The sequence below is a fragment of the Dermacentor albipictus genome, chromosome 8 (assembly GCF_038994185.2).
Source record: "Dermacentor albipictus isolate Rhodes 1998 colony chromosome 8, USDA_Dalb.pri_finalv2, whole genome shotgun sequence".
Classification (NCBI taxonomy): Eukaryota; Metazoa; Arthropoda; class Arachnida; order Ixodida; family Ixodidae; genus Dermacentor; species Dermacentor albipictus.
Window position 1 is genome coordinate 115,819,089 of NC_091828.1, and position 16,732 is coordinate 115,835,820.

Here is a 16,732-nt window from a genome sequence, read left to right on the forward strand (position 1 = left end):
TAAAGGACTCAAGGTGGCAACAACGGAATGTACAACGACGACAGCCCGAAGACGACGACAACCGAAAAAGGCACGACGGCGTCCACGTCATATTCATAAGTCGGAATTCTGGGTTGGTCAGAAGTAGAGCTTACTGTCGAGCGACGTCTTGCGTCAAGGAAGCACAAACTGGTGACAAAGATGACGATGATCATACAACTACAAACGTCGCAAAAGCTGGGTAAGGTCACCAACTCGCTTACGCCGGCACCCTGTTACCCTCTCAACAGCTACCTTTGTAAAACATCCGCGCCTAGACCTTTTTTTAAGGTATTTGCACCAACATTCGCCGTCTTACACACCCAACATTTTTTCTCAACTTTTCTTGCACGTACTACAGCACTTGCAGCCGGTATCCTGAATCAATATTCCCCGCACACGCTGTGGTACAAGTGATGCCAAATGACGCAGTGGATGTCGAAGCGAGAGAAAACGAAAACAAAGCTGACGAAGTGTGTAAGGTGTCGAACTATCAGCTACAAAGTGGATAAACTTTGTTGACGCGAATATGGCGTATCCAAATACGTTTAATCGAGGCTATTTATGAACTGCACTGAATCTTGGGAAACACGCCCTGGTGTGTGCCGATTGCCCGCATGTTTGGCGTGTGGACACACGCTGGAAGGCAAGATCTTCGTTTCTGACCTCAAAGCTGCTGCAGTTTCGATGGCCCTTGGAACTATCAACTCTTCCGGTCTCCCTTCTTTCTTTCATTTGAGGAAGGGGAGCAAACTTCTATTTTATTAAAGTGAGGCGATGGTAGAATAATTCGGTATAGGTGGCGCCCCTATAGTCCAGGATGCTGTGGCTCTGAGCCACGGAGTGCAGCATGCCCACACAGTGTTCACTGTTTCCCGGTTTCCTCTTTCTATTCCTCCTTTCTCTTCTCCTCAGTGTAGGGCAGCAAACCAGACTCTTGTCGGTTTGACGTCCCCGCCTTTCTTTTCCTCTCTTTCTCCCTCTCTTCAGGACTCAAACTTCTCCCACTGATCCGCAATAGTTCCGGTGACGGGTGGTATCGACAGCCTGAGCCCACACTCCTATACCATGTGGCAGAGAGTATTGGGCGCAGAGCTGAAGGTGCAGTTCTGATTGGGCCCAGTAGGATACGAGGCACACAGCAGGGTGCGCTGCGAGAAGGCGCTGGTCTGTAGTTTCCGGAACATCTACACCCCTTCTCTGGTCAGCCTAGGGTGCACGGGTGGTTAGGTCTTCATACCCAGTTTGCAGTTGTTGAGGATGTCTGCGTATTTTCTCGGGACCAATTTGCGCGGGTCGACCAGGGCTCGTGAACCCAGTTGGATAGCCCTGAGAATGGGATCTCGGGCAACCGCGTGGCCCGCTGATTACCCGCCAGGGACTGGCGTCCTGGTGCCCAGATAAAGTGCATTTCTTGAAGATTTTCTTGTTTCCGCTGGAAGTTCAGGGCTTGTTTGGAAAGACGACCTGTTTGGAACTTTTTGCACGCTGTTTGCGAGTCCGTGATGACACTAATGTGTTCTTGCTTTGCCGTCGTGGCTGTAAGGGATATGATCGTTCCTTCCACGTAGTCAATGTTTCGAATGTCTACCGAGGCCGCTGCTACCTGTTCTCCCTGGCCGTTGACCACGCTGACAGCGTGTGCCACCCTGTTCTTGCATTTTGTAGCGCCGGCGTATCTGACTTCCCTTGCTCTTCTCGGTTCTTCGCAGGCCTTGCGTAGAGCTCTCATCCGCCTCTTTTCCTTGTTGTATTCCGGATGCATGTTTCTTGGGACGTTGGCTACCGTGGTATGCATTCACAAGGTTCTGAGGAGCCGCTATTTCCTGCTGGATTCGTCTTCGGCAGCATATGCCATTCTTCTTAGCGGGTCCTTGCACGGGCTGGTGAGATTGAGTCCCTCGATCTGACTCGTCTTGTGGGTCTCTTCTAGCCCCTCCCGAATATTGTGGATGCCCAGCCTGGGTAGCTTCTCCGACGACGTCATCGGGGGAAGAAACCTCAGTGCCAGCGTGCAGATGTTTCTTTTTGGAGTGTTCAGTTTGCAACTGTCGCTCTTCTTGAGACCCAGTTACGGTATGCCGTTCGTCACTCTGCGTTATTGACCAACAAAGAATCATGGGCTTAAGGGGCAGCAGGACATACCATTTGAGGAAGACACGAAGTTTGACGTGATTGAGTTGCATGCGTACGTATTATTATTATTATTATTGTTATTATTTGTTTTGAACACATGTACACAATTAGCAGGAAAGGGAAAGCGAGAAGCAGGCTGGCCACTGCCATCGGAATTGGCACAGCGCCTGTCAACTCTTAAGAAGGGAGGTGACAGCAACACAGAAATGGAAGTTAGGAAGGAGGGGAGGAAAGAGGAAAGGAAGAGCAACAGAACAAATCTAAAGACTAAAGTAGAGCGCAGTACAGATCACACACAGTAGGGCCGGTCACTGAAGGTCACGCTACTACAGAATGTTGAATAGAATAGATTCGACGCCACAAACGTCAACCTAAGTTAGTTATTTTTAGAAAAGTAAGTAGGGCGCGATGAGCCTGATCACGTTTAGACGCACAACCGCAGGGATATAAACATTCGTCAGGCGTCGTACACCGCAGGCCAAGCAGATGATAGTTTCTCACTAGTGACATGCGCTGTGCACTGAGAGCGGGACACTCAAATATAAGGTGCTGAAGTGTCTCGCAGCAGCCACAAGATGTACACAATTGACTTGCCACACGTCCTTGTCTCTATAAATGTTCGTGCACGTTCACTCAGCTTGAGTAGCTGTGCTCTAGCGCGACGAGGCAAGCCTCAACCGCGAACACGGGGTGGCAACGTTTCATTTGCGGCGCGCTGGTCTGGATGCTGTTTGAGTAGGTGCATGCGTACGTAAACCACGTACATTACAGTAGTTCAATGAAACCTTTCTGGAAGGCCTCCGGCTTATCAGCCGCCGTGGCTCTGACGTTGAGCCGCAATGTCGCGAGCATGGTACCACTTCGCGATGGAGGCGAAATGCAAGGAAAGGCCGTGTACTTAGATTTATGTTAATTTCAATGAATCCCACGACGCACAAGATTAATCCGAAACTATCCGCTATCATACTTGGCGTCGCCCATATTGCGGCATTGTGAATATTATAACTTAATGTCTTAACGCAATAATTCATTTATACATATACAGCCATCAGTCTTGGTTTAGCAACTACTCACGTGCTTTTTGTTTAATATCATTATTGTTCCTCCTCAGAACCATGTACAAAGGAATAGCCTTCACCGCTGTCAGTTGACCAAGTCTATTTCCTTTATGGCTCGGAAAATACAGCATAAGGTAAGGATGACGGTAGGATGAAAGTTAAACAGCACAAGCCCGGTACATGCGAGTCTCAATCTCTGCAAGGGTTATTACTTTAAGCTGTAATTTCCAAATCACAAATGAGATACAATCGGCCTAACTTTCTACTCTTCTGCCTTTCTTTTGTTTCATTTCAAATAAACAAATATACAGTTTCTTCGTATAAAAATCTGCCTGGAACGAATTTAGAACATGCCTAAAACTCATTGTAGGCAATGTTCAGTGTCAGCCATGAAAAATATCAAAAAGGAGAGTTGGGACAAGTCGATATGGTGGCCGATGCTAAATTACGTAATCTTTTTCACATCCGGCTTACAGGCATATCGGACTGGCCCATTTAAGGTATTACGGCCCATCGATAGCGATAGGCCCAATTTGTACACCGATAACGCATCGTCGAAGGCCCGAGGCGAGGCTCAGGTGGTTCCACCAACCCCGAAATCTGGTCCGGATTGCGAATACCCCGAAATTTGAGAAACCCTGAGGTGGTCGCAACGCAGCTGCGGCATATTCCTTCCGCAGTGCGGTCCGGCACACAACTACTCCGCAGAGTAGGCAGCAAAGGTATAGTGCGTGCACGGCACCCCACGCGCATCGCTCGTGGGTCTAGCGACATCCCCTTCTCGATCGGACTAAAAAAGCACGGGCGGGCCGGTGGGGAGAAGGGACAGTGATCTCGCCATGTGGATCGCGCGCTTTTTTTGGTGAGGCCTCGAAGAAGCGGCAGAGCCAGCGGTTGCTTGAGAAGAGAAGGAGGGAAGGTAGATAAGAGAGACGCGCTTCAGTCCTTTTCCTTTTATTTGTCGACTTGGTTCCTCTTATACGATTCCGCGCTGAAATAAGTGGAAGTCTGCTTGCATATGTGGTTGTCTGTACTCTAAGGGTAAGCAGTCGAAGATGCGCGGCGTTAGAAGAAGGAGGGAGAATGTGCGGCGACGATAGGCTTTCAGCGCCTCGGGATCCGCTTATGGGTTCCACGGGCGAGCGCAGAGGCTCAGCTACCGGAAGAAGTTTACGGATTCGGGGTTTGTCCGGCGGCTATCGTCCGTGGCAGCAGGCGGACGCGAGGACGATCCTCCTTGTCGATATAGACACTCTGTTTCGAAGTATACTGACCTGAAACTGCTCGCGCACCCGCCGGCCAACGAAGAAGCCGCCGGCCGTGCGGTGCCGCGTGGGGATTTGGAAGTCGCGCGCGGGCCAAAGCCACCGCCTCTTTCTTTTTTCTTTCTCGTTTGCTTTATCGTGGCGTCGGGATTTTACGGCGTCTGGGCGCCGCTTTTCTTTCGGTTCAGTCAACGGAGCGCGTGCACGTGTGATCTGTACCTCGAGGGGGGGAGTTTGTGCTGCTGCGACGAGGGAGGACGACGCGGAAAGAAAGTGCGAAGGGGAGGCTCGGCCAGCCCGGAATACGGGGTTGGAGGGGACCGCGTCGATTTCGACCACCATATAAAAAGAGCCCGGGAAGTTTTCCGGAAAACACACAACCGGTGGTGTTTCGCTGAGTAAGTAGCTACCAGGAACAAAGCTCAGCGCGGGGGACGCACGGACACATAAACATGCAGATCTTGGTAAGTGAAGAAGCGTAGCGCTTGTGGAGACCACTTAACTTGTCAACTTGTATTTGGAGCGATGAACGTAGAAGTAAGTAATGATGAGTACATTGCCACTGCCTGAAGAATCGAGGATTTTAATCGCCGATTCTGCGCCGACGAGGATTCGTAGGGAATGAGATGTGCAGAGCATGTACAAAGTAAGCGAGATGATATTTGCCCTTAGTCAGCAAGCAACGATTCATGTAGAGTGGCGAGTATTAGTGTATTATATTAGTATTGGTAACAAGCTGTGAATTAGCGTTTGACCTTGTCTGTCGTCGTGTCCCCAACCATAGTCCTTGGTTACGCATAACAACCGCGTCTGGCCATGATGAGGAGTAGTAGTGCGAGGAGCAGCACGTGAATTTGCCGACAACAATTCGAAGAACTGGCGTCGTCGTAAGAGATTTCACGTGTGTTGGCGATAAAACTGCGTTCAAGGAGAAAAAGAGACAAAGTCCCTTTACCTAGATGTCCATGGCTTAGGGTACTTAGCCAGCTTCCATAGGCCGAATGAATCATACAAGCAGCGTGGTTTGACAAAGGTTTTGCACATTTAAAGGACATTTGTTTCAACACCGATGCAGTCCTTAGGTCGTATAGATCAGGAATGAAAGGTGCATTCAGATACCGGGGCTCGTATTCTATACGTGAACTTATTAGTCGGGAAAATGATGCAAGCAATCCACCGCACTCTACTTTCCGACTAAAAATTGCTGTCACAGTCTGACTGAGTTGGTCAGTGACGTTCGCTTCAATATTGCACGTGCGTTTAGAGGTAAACTTCAACAATACTTAGCCATATAAAAACCAAAACGCCGTGAAGCCTCCGAAGAATGAAACTACATGTAGGAAGCTTCATTTTTTTGACGATGTGTTTTAAGTGCCCTTGCAATCATTCGCAGAACTCGTAAAAGCTCAATGTTTTATATCATACACACATTTCTCAAATTTCTCTACTTTCCCACAGAAACTTACCATCCTTCTTGCCGTCTCGGCCATGTCCATGGCTGGGTACCTCAATGGCGGTGGGCACGGGGTCACCTACGCTGGCAACGGGGGCTATGGCCTTGGCTACGGAGGCCTGGGCTACGGTGGCCTGGGCTACGGTGGCCTGGGCTACGGTGGCCTGGGTTATGGCGGCCTCGGTTATGGTGGCCTAGGCTACGGTGGTCTCGGCTACGGAGGCGTCGCACTTGGGGGCCTAGGCTACGGTGGTCTCGGCTACGGCCTCGGAGGACTTGGCGGGGGACTGGGATACGGCTACGGTCTCGGAGGCCTGGGATACGGCGGAGGTCTGGGATACGGCGGAGGCCTGGGATACGGTGGAGGCCTGGGATACGGTGGAGGCCTGGGATACGGCGGAGGCCTGGGATACGGCGGAGGCCTGGGATACGCTGCTCCAGTTGCGGTCGCCGTGGCGCGCCCCGTGGCTGTCGCAAGGCCCGTAGCTGTCGCTCCCCAGTACGTAGCCGTACAGAGGCCAGTGGCCGTCGCTCAGCCGGTCGTGGTCCAAAGGGCTGTAGCATACGCTCAACCTGCGGCCCAGAAGGTCGTCGCTGTCCAGCGTCCCGGCCAGAAGGTAGTCAGCGTCTCTCGTCCTGTCGGAGTTGCCCAACCAGTTACCTACGGTCAACCGGTTGCTGTCGCCCCAGTGGCCGTCGCTGCTGCTCCAGCCGTAGGCGTCGTCGGATACGGTGGTGGACTGGGATACGGAGCAGGGCTGGGATACGGAGCAGGTCTGGGCTACGGAGGCGGACTCGGCTACGGCGCGGGACTGGGATACGGCTACGGAGGTCTCGGCTACGGCGGAGGACTGGCTGGAGTTGGCTACGGAAGCGGCCTCAGTTACGGCCTTGGTTATGGCGGGTACGGATATGGCGTGAAGCCCGGCTACAGTCTCGGCGGGTATGGCTACGGCTACGGAGGCTACGACTACCTCCGCAAGAAGAAGTAAGCACCTTCGACGTTGCTGCATTGTGTGGTTTGAGTGTGACGTCATCGGATGAGTCATCATCTACAGTGTGGTGCTTGCGGACTGTGTGGGAGGAGTTCATGCGCACAGAGAACCATAGTGTACAGAAAAATAAAGGTTCCGCATGTACCAATGTTGTCCCGGTGCTGTCCTGGTGTAAGCGCTTTTCTGCAAGGCGCTGTTAAGCTCAACTGCTCACCTAATGTTAACTGTCGCTTTTCCTGTCCTAGGAAGACCGCAGGTTTCTGAGGATGTATCACAAGGCTCAAGTAAAGTAACAAGAAATGCCCCGAGTGGTTAAAATCCTTCGAAGGAAGAAAAAATTGCGATAAGCCGCTATAGGGTAGTCAATTATTAACAAGACCACCTAGCCAAGAGGGGGGGGGGGTATTCTCTCCGGTACTTTTAGGTCTGTATCAGGTATGATGAAACAAAAAGGTGTATTAGATCATTACTTTCCTGCACTAAGAAAAATGGTAGTCGTATCATAAGATTAGGCTTGGCATGGCCATAGAGACTCTAGTGGCGACGGTGCCCTCAAGTTGTTGCACCAGCTCGCCATCGCACGCTCAGCAGCAGGGCCATTGTACACACATTTCGCCGTCTGCTAAAATCATCAAGTGATCACTCTGGGATTGATGGGCCATCCGAATGCTGGCGCCATCGTAGAATGGAATATTATCACACGTCGATCATTCGCCAACTTGGATCCTACGTCACTGCCAATCTTTCAAAAAGACCGCTTCACCGGTGTACGACCGACACACCCTCAGCAGCAGTTGCATTGTACACATCTTTCGCCGTCTGCTAATATAATTAACTGAACACGCAGGTTGGTCTTCTGACTTTTGCGCATTCTTTCTCAAATTTTGAAACTTGAATGTGAACTTGAGTGACACTGCTGCGGAGTTATTTCAAAGTGCACTTCTTTAAACAGTCACTCATAAGCCAATCAGCTCTTTCAAATGGCTTACACGTACATTGCTTGTCGGGATAGCCTTTCCGATGTAGGAATGCATATCACTTGTTGCGAGTGCAAATTTTAGTTACCACTTGGGCACTGGCGCAGGAGTAAATGAATCTACGCACCAAAAGAAGTCAGATGCCACCAGAAAAACTTGAAAATTCCCTACTTGCCGAACCACCAAGGTTCGTAGCAGTTCTGACGCATCAGAAGAATCTAAGAAGACGGAGCTCAGCGTGGCGGATGTAATTGCAGACAATTAATCTGAAACTAGGTTTGTTGATGACGGTGAAATAAAATATAGGCGCCTTTGACAGCATCAAACGTACTGTCGATTGCATTTCAAATTTAACGCAGGTGCTGTTAAAAAAGTACGACGAGGTTATTGTTCAAATAAAGAAAAATGAAGCAAGACACCCATGTGTCGGATCTGAACAAGCGTGTGGAAAGGCTCGAGGTACAAGCTAAGAAGCAAGGAGTGAAGCAACTGAAGCAAGACGTAAACACATTGAACCAATATAGCAGGCGGTTCAAGTTTTAATCCATGGGCTGCCAGATCACGCGGACCAATATTTGCTTCTGAAACAACAACAACAACAACAACAACAACAACAACAACAACAACAACAACAACAACAACAACAACAACAACAACAACATCAGACTGGTTACGCCCACTGCAGGGCAAAGGCCTCTCCCATACCTCTCCAACTACCGCGGTTATGTACTAATTGTGTCCATGTTGTCCCTGCAAACTTCTTAAACTCATCAGAACACCTAACTTACTGCCGCCCCCTGCTACGCTTCCCTTCCCTTGGAATCCAGTCAGTAACCCTTAATGACAATCGGTTATCTTCCCTCCTCATTACATACCTTGCCCGCGCCCCCCATTTCTTTTTCTTGATTTCAACTAAGATGTCATTAACTCTCGTTTGTTTCCTCACCCAATCTGCTCTTTTCTTATCCCCTAACGTTACACTCATCATTCTTCTTTCCATAGCTTGTTGCGTCGTCCTCAATTTAAGTAGGACCCTTTTCGTAAGCCTCCAGGTTTCTGCCCCGTGCGTGAGTACTGGTAAGACAGCTGTTATACACTTTTCTCTTGAGAGGTAATGGTAACCTGATGTTCATGATCTGTGAATGCCTGCCAAACGCACCCCAGCCCATTCTTATTCTTCTGGTTATTTCAGTCTCATGATCCGGATCCGTGGTCACTACCTGCCCTAAGTAGATGTATTCCCTTACCACTTCCAGTGCTTCGCTACCTATCGTAAACTGCTGTTCTCTTCCGAGACTGTTAAACAATACTTTAGTTTTCTGCAGATTAATTTTCAGACCCACCCTTCTGCTTTGCCTCTCCAGGTCAGTGAGCAAGCATTGCAATTGGTCTCCTTAGTTACTAAGCAAGGCAATATCATCAGCGAATCGCAAGTTACTAAGGTATTCTCCATTAACTCTTATCCCCAATTCTTCCCAATCCAGGTCTCTGAATACCTCCTGCAAACACGCTGTGAATGGCATTGGAGGGATCGTATCTCCCTGCCTAAAGCCTTTCTTTATTGGGATTTTGTTGCTTTCTTTATGGAGGACTACGGTGGCTGTGGAACCGCTATAGATATCTTTCAGTATTTTTACATACGGCTCGTCAACAGCCTGATTCCGTAATGCGTCCATGACGGCTGAGGTTTCGACAGAATCAAACGCTTTCTCGTAATCAACGAAAGCTATATATAAGGGTTGGTTATATTCCGAACAATTCTCTATCACCTCATTGATAGTGTGAATATGGTCTATTGTTGAGTAGCCTTTACGGAATCCTGCCTGGTCCTTTGGTTGACAGAAGTCTAAGGTGTTCCTGATTCTATTTGCGATTACCTTAGTAAATACTTTGTAGGCAACGGACAGCAAGCTGATCGGTCTATAACTTTTGAAGTCTTTGGCGTCCCCTTTCTTATGGATTAGGATTATGTTAGCGTTCTTCCAAGATTCCAATACGCTCGAAGTCATGAGGCATTGCGTATACAGGGTGGCCAGTTTTTCTAGAACAATCTGTCCACCATGCTTCAACAAATCTGCTCTTACCTGATCTTCCCCAGCTGCCTTCCCCCTTTGCATAGCTCCCAAGGTTTTCTTTACTTCTTCCGGCGTTACTTGTGGAATTTCAAATTCCTCTAGACTAGTCTCTCTTCCATTATCGTCGTGGGTGCCATTGGTACTGTATAAATCTCTACAGAACTCCTCAGCCACTTGAACTATCTCATCCATATTAGTAATAATATTGCCCGCTTTGTCTCTTAACGCAGACATCTGATTCTTGCCTATTCGTAGTTTCTTCTTCACTGCTTTTAGGGTTCCTCCATTCCTGAGAGCATGTTCAATTATATCCATATCATACTTCCTTATGTCAGCTGTCTTACGCTTGTTGATTAACTTGGAAAGTTCTGCCAGTTATATTCTAGCTGTAGGGTTCAAGGCTTTCATACATTGGCGTTTCTTGATCACATCTTTCGTCTCCTACGATAGCTTACTGGGATCCTGTCTAACGGAGTTTCCACCGACTTCTGTTGCACACTCCTTAATGATACCCATAAGATTGTCGTTCATATCTTCAACACTAAGGTCCTCTTCCTGAGTTAAAGCCGAATACCTGTTCTGTAGCTTGATCCGGAATTCCTCTATTTTCCCTCTTACCGCTAACTCATTGATCGGCTTCTTGTGTACCAGTTTCTTCCGTTCCTTCCTCAAGTCTTGGCTAATTCAAGTTCTTATCATTCTATGGTGACTCCAGCGCGCCTTGCCGAGCGCGTCCACATCTTGTACGATGCCAGGGTTAGGGCAGAGTACAAAGCCTTATTTCATTTCTAGTCTCGCCATTCGGGCTCCTCCACGCCCAGTTTCGTCTATCCCGCTTGCAGAAGAAAGTATTCATTATCCGCATATTATTCTGTTCTGCGAACTCTACTAATAACTCTCCCCTGCTATTCCCAAAGCCTATGCCATATTCCCCCACTGACTTTTCTCCAGCCTGCTTCTTGCCTACCCGGGCATTGAAGTCGCCCATCAGTATAGTGTATGTTGTTTTGACTTTACCCATCGCCGATTCCACGTCCTCATAGAAGCTTTCGACTTCCTGGTCATCATGACTGGATGTAGGGGCGTAAACCTGTACGACATTCAATTAGTACCTCTTATTAAGTTTCACGACAAGACCTGCCACCCTTTCGTTAAAGCTATAGAGTTCCTGTATGTTACCAGCTATATCCTTATTAGTCAGGAATCCAACTCCTAGTTCTCGTCTCTCCGCTAAGCCCCGGTAGCACAGGGCATGCCCGCTATTTAGCACTGTATATGATTCTTTTGTCCTAACTTCACTGAACCCTATTATATACCATTTACTGCCCTCTAATTCCTCCAATAGCAATGCTAGACTCGCCTCACTAAATAACGTTCTAGCGCTAAACGTTGCCAAGTTGAGATTCCAATGGCTGCCTGTCAGAAACTTCATTTCCCAGCAAATGACCTCAAGTTTCCACAGCTTTCAGGAACGTACATTGAAACTGGGCACCCGGCTGAGTGTTAGGCATACGGCTGAGCAGGCAGACGGTAGGAAAACTTACAGAAGAGCTCCCGAGCACGTTCGTTTCCCCGCCCGCCGCATCAAGATTGCTTGGCAAGAAAAGAGATCGGAACAAAGGAGAGCAAGAATAAAAATCTTCGTAAGCGAAAGCTTTATAGCGCAGGACAAAAAAAGCTGTTTTAGATGATGCGATCGAGAGCAACAGAAAAAGAGTACCAGTTTTCATGGGTGAAAAACGGTAAAACATTCGTACGTCGCAGCCCCCTTGACCGCGTCACCAGAATCAGCACAACGGACGATCTTGAGAAAATTTGATGAGCTAGCTAATCTTTATTCACGATTTTTTTTAAGCATGGGAAGTACGATGGGCAGCTACTACAACATTGATTCTTTCAAGCGTTGCACAAAGCGATGCAATAACAAGCCTCATCCCCGGCTTCACTTAAATGCGAGAGGTTTAGGGCACAAGAGTGATATGGAAATGCGCATGGATTCATGAGAACACCGGTTTTATACTGTGGCTTGCACATAAACTTGGTTTTCGGGCAATTGCTACCCTGTAAATGTAACCCGATGCAACGACACTTCTGCAGTTCGAATAATACATTATATATATATATATATATATATATATATATATATATATATATATATATATAAGGAGGCAGTATTGCTATTCACGTCAGCAGCAAGTCATATTTCAATGTTTGATCAGTGATCATTACGAATCCATAATGATTAGATGTGTCCGCATTATAATAATAGTCCCGACCCGGACTCCATCCGGTTCAGTTGGCGTCTTTATTGAATACTTAGAAAGTGGGCTGGAATACTGTAGGCTAATTCACATGCCTGTTGTTCACCACGGTGAGCTCAATACTGATGTGATGTCTTTGGGTCCCAGCAAACAAAAGCTTCTTGACCGTTTTCTTTCATACGGCTGCGAAAATGTAACACACGTACATACAAGGATCACGACAGCTTGTCAATCTGCGCTTGACCCCTGTCTTAACAATAACAAATTAGAAGCGGTTGTCTTGGTGTCCTCTATTAGCAACCACTTGCCCTTATTTATTATTTTTCGAGCAAGCAAGTTGGAGCCCAAGCCATCGCCATGTGCAAACATTACATACGGGAAAATTGATAATGCTAGAATTGCAGTATTTCTGAGCTTAGTTTCCGTACTAGACTGGGACGAGGTACTGCAAAACAGCTACTCCACGACTGCATACAGCTTATTTATTAAAAAATTAAAGATATTTATGTCACCGTATTTACCGTCACTAAAATGAAAAAGAGGAACCAAATCGCGGAAACCATTGATTGACAGCACATTTTTAAACAGAATACGATATCTGAATAAGCTCTTCGCCCTATTCATAAAAACAGGGCGTATAGAATTTTTAGAAAAAATTTAGGATGATCAGGAACAAACTAAGATCTCACATTAAGCGGGCAAGCATCACATATTATGACCAAAATGTGTCTAATATGGAAGACTCGAAAAAATATTGACAACAATTTAATAACCGGACATCAAAGAATGGAGGGAATAAGATACTCGAACTCACAATAAATGGTACGTCATGCGCAGGAAGAGAATTTTTCAAAAAGTTTAACCAGCACTTTTCAAACGCTGGGCACTCTGCTGCTTTTGCTACAGATGACTGCGGCTACAATTTGCAATCTGTTAAAAATATTAAAGACTCAATATTTTTCGTTTCCGCTGCTGAAACGGAAGTGTACAACCTGCTACAAAAATAAAAACAAATGGAAGTGAATGCAACGACGATGAGATAAAGGCTCAACCGATTAAAGCCATCGCACATCTTATTTATAACCCTCTGTCTCATATTGGTAACATAATAATGTCTACCAGTGCTTTTCCTGGGGAATTAGAGATTGCTAGTGCGCCAGTAATCTATAAAAAAGGTGAAACAAACGATTTCAACAATTAGCCATGCAACAAGCACCTTTATAATATGATGACCGTTCAATTTCTTAGTCTTGCTATTGAGCGCACTACTACCCACGACCTTTGGTGGAAGAAAACGAGTAATAGGACATAACAACGCATTCGAATGAAGATTTCAAGTGACGTCATCAATGTCACGTGAGCACGCAGACTTTCACGTTCATCCTCTTTAGCGTATGCTAAACTAACTGTCAACTTTTGATTTGATCATGGTTATTAACTAACCCGTAAGCACTTGCTTATTTGGAGATGACTACGTGGAGATGACTAAGCAGACGATCTAGGAGCCCTTAGCATGGCCCTCGATATTATTCTCGTCCGGTGTGACGAAGGGATATGGAACTGATCTCCGAAAAAAAAAAAATGTTCCTTTTTCGCCTCACTAACCGCGTAGCCCCCTTAATGTTTCTTATTTCATTGGGTCTGAACTATAACTGAGGAGGGTGAGTCTAGGTACGTAGGAGCTACTTTGGCAAGCAACTTGAGCTGAAACAACGATGTTGCTTAATACATGATGTGCACTTCGAAAACTGCACTTTTTGCGTCACAAACTTAAACATATGCACCACCGCAGGTGAATCTTCTGTCAGAGGAGTATTTGGTCATGCAGACCTAAGCCTCATTACGCTTAAATTACGTAACATCCGTACACAAATGCGAACAGTAACGTGGTTGAAAAAAAGATCAAACGAGGACTGTGCTATTTATTCTGTCCCTACACTCTGTGACACGTTTCTGTAGGTAGGTATGGAATCTAACCAGGTTATTTCATTGTAATCCCCGCGAAAAGTTCAGGGCTTAAGGTTTTAGTTTTTATTGTTTAAATAAATTAAATTGATTGTCCATTGTTTAAATAGTGTTGGGCCCTAGTGCTGAACCCAACACCGCGCTTGTTTCTACTTATCTCTACTTATATTCCACCACACTCACCGTACACATTCGCCATATGTAACTCCATAATCTGCCAGAACAAATATACCTAAATTTTAGGTTTTTCAACAACAATTTAGTGACTGAAATAATATGTTACTTTACCATCTTTGCCCATTTGACAACTGAATTATACAGTGTAAATTACTTTATACATTCTTTACATTTGATTTCGCTTGACCTTGTGTACATTGTTTATGTATTTGCCTTAACAGGCAGTATAAATGGCACGTAATATTTTACTGTTGCGTTGATTTCTTGGCCTTCACGTCAATGTTTTGTTGATTTGTGATTTTGACTTATGTTATTATCATTACAGTTTGGGAATTCACTGTGACAAGGGGCAGATGCACACGACTGACGCGATTCGGCCCAGGTCGAAATGCGGGCGGCCATCTTCTCCATTGGCTGGGTCCGGCTCGTGACGTCAGTCTAGTGTGCGCGCCCATTGGTGGAGGCTCGTGTGCAACCACCTTGGAGGAGTAAACGCCCTTTTTTCTAAAGTTTTAACCCGGGTATAGTTTCGCTGTGTTTGTTTTAATGTTCTATCCCACTTTCTGTATTGGCACTCCTGCTTGCTCCATGTGGCCTGCACTATTTCTAAGGATGAAAAAGCAAGGTGAATGCTCGCAGTGAATATAACAGGAAAAGGCGCCGCCAGTGAACGAACTGGTCAGATATGATTCGTCACGCCACAATGAAGTGTCTCGCAGTGAACACAACAAAAAAGCACATAGCAAAATGGCCTTGCTGTATTCATAGTGTCAACAAGGGTGACAGGCAACCTGGTGGTACGTAACAACAGCAAAAAAAAAAGAAATGACTTATGTAGCATTGCAAAAGCATAGACAGTTGGGCGAAAGAAAATACCTGCACGGTCTATCCTTTTGCATTACATTTCTTGTACACAGGGCTCTTTTCAATGTGAACGCTTTCACCTTTCTAGTGAAGCCAATGTTGCTTCTTTGATTGCACTAACAGTTTGCATAGCCAGAACTGTGGCATGGTACAGCAGAACCGGCATTTGTCCTCCTAGCGCTCGTCCTGTCTGCTCCTTTCTGTGTCCGTGTTTCATTTCGCGCTAGAAGCCAAAATTATGTAGCATTGCTGCAGCAGTCGTCGGTAAATAAGTCCCTGAAGTGTGCTGTATGGGGTGGGCAGTACACTAAAGTGGGTGCACTAAATCAGGTGCGCGCGTGGAGCAGTAAGACATCCAAGGGGGCGACTGCGGGAGAAAAAAAAACAACAGCAAAAAACACGTTTTCCGCAGAAACCGACTGACCCCATTGAAGAGAGCAAGGACACTAGCGCCCGCACGGAAGCAAGCGGAAACAAGAAAGGGTGCGCTTGTAAGGTATCCCGCTAGATGGGGCTACGTTACCGGTTACGGCACTTGCTTGACCTTTATGAGAATCAATGGCGATCGGCTTGGCTAGAATGCTTTCATCCGAAGTTGATGGACTCCTCGAGGAAGCAAGTGTTAGCAGTTCAAACAGCAGTAAGGAACCGCAGCAATAAGTAGCCTCCACCAATATGTTACAGGGATGTTGGGAGTATAGAAGATTGTATTTACAATATATATATATATATATATATATATATATATATATATATATATATATATATATATATATATATATATATATATATATATACTAGTTATACCATAAGAAGCCTACAAACACTGACACCAAGGACAACATAGTGGAAATTACTTGTGCTTAGTAAATGAAACAAAGAAGCGATAACTTAATGGAAATTAAAGTGGATGAAAAAACAACTTGCCGCAGGTGGGAACCGAGCCCACAGTCTTCACATTTCGCGTGCGATGCTCTACCAATTGAGCTACCGCGGCACCGTTTTCCCATCCACTTTCTCGAGTATTTTTATGTGTCCTTTTATGTGTCCTAGTAGGGTTCGGTTCCCACCTGCGGCAAGTTGTTTTTTCATCCACTTTAATTTCCATTAGTTTATCGCTTCTTTGTTTCATTTACTAAGCACAAGTAATTTCCCCTATGTTGTCCTTGGTGTCAGTGTTTGTTGGCTTCTTATGATATGACTAATAAAAGTCGGGCCCCTCGGTTAACCCCCTTTCTTCTCGTTATATATATATATATATATATATATATATATATATATATATATATATATATATATATATATATATATATATATATATATATTTATAACAATATATAACAATATATTAAACAATATAACAATATAATATATATTGTCTTAGCACATATATAATACATAGTAAGCATTGTGCTCCAAGGCTAGTCTCCATCGCAGCGACAATAAAAAAAAATGTGTCATTTGCTGTGCAGTATCCTAGCAAGATTT

The 16,732-nt window shown here is 46.0% G+C and overlaps 1 protein-coding gene and 1 long non-coding RNA gene across 2 annotated transcripts in view; one reads left to right on the plus strand and one right to left on the minus strand.

Moving 5' to 3' along the window:
* The window catches only part of LOC139049060 (uncharacterized), a 286,618-nt gene that overhangs the window by 226,033 nt on the left and 43,853 nt on the right, over nucleotides 1–16,732 (minus strand). The gene's annotated exons all lie outside the window — the stretch shown is intronic.
* On the plus strand, nucleotides 5,966–6,938 carry LOC135910314 (uncharacterized). The gene has a single exon (XM_065442356.1). It carries the CDS (start codon nucleotides 5,966–5,968, stop codon nucleotides 6,920–6,922), a length of 957 nt encoding a protein of 318 aa, XP_065298428.1. The 3' UTR covers nucleotides 6,923–6,938.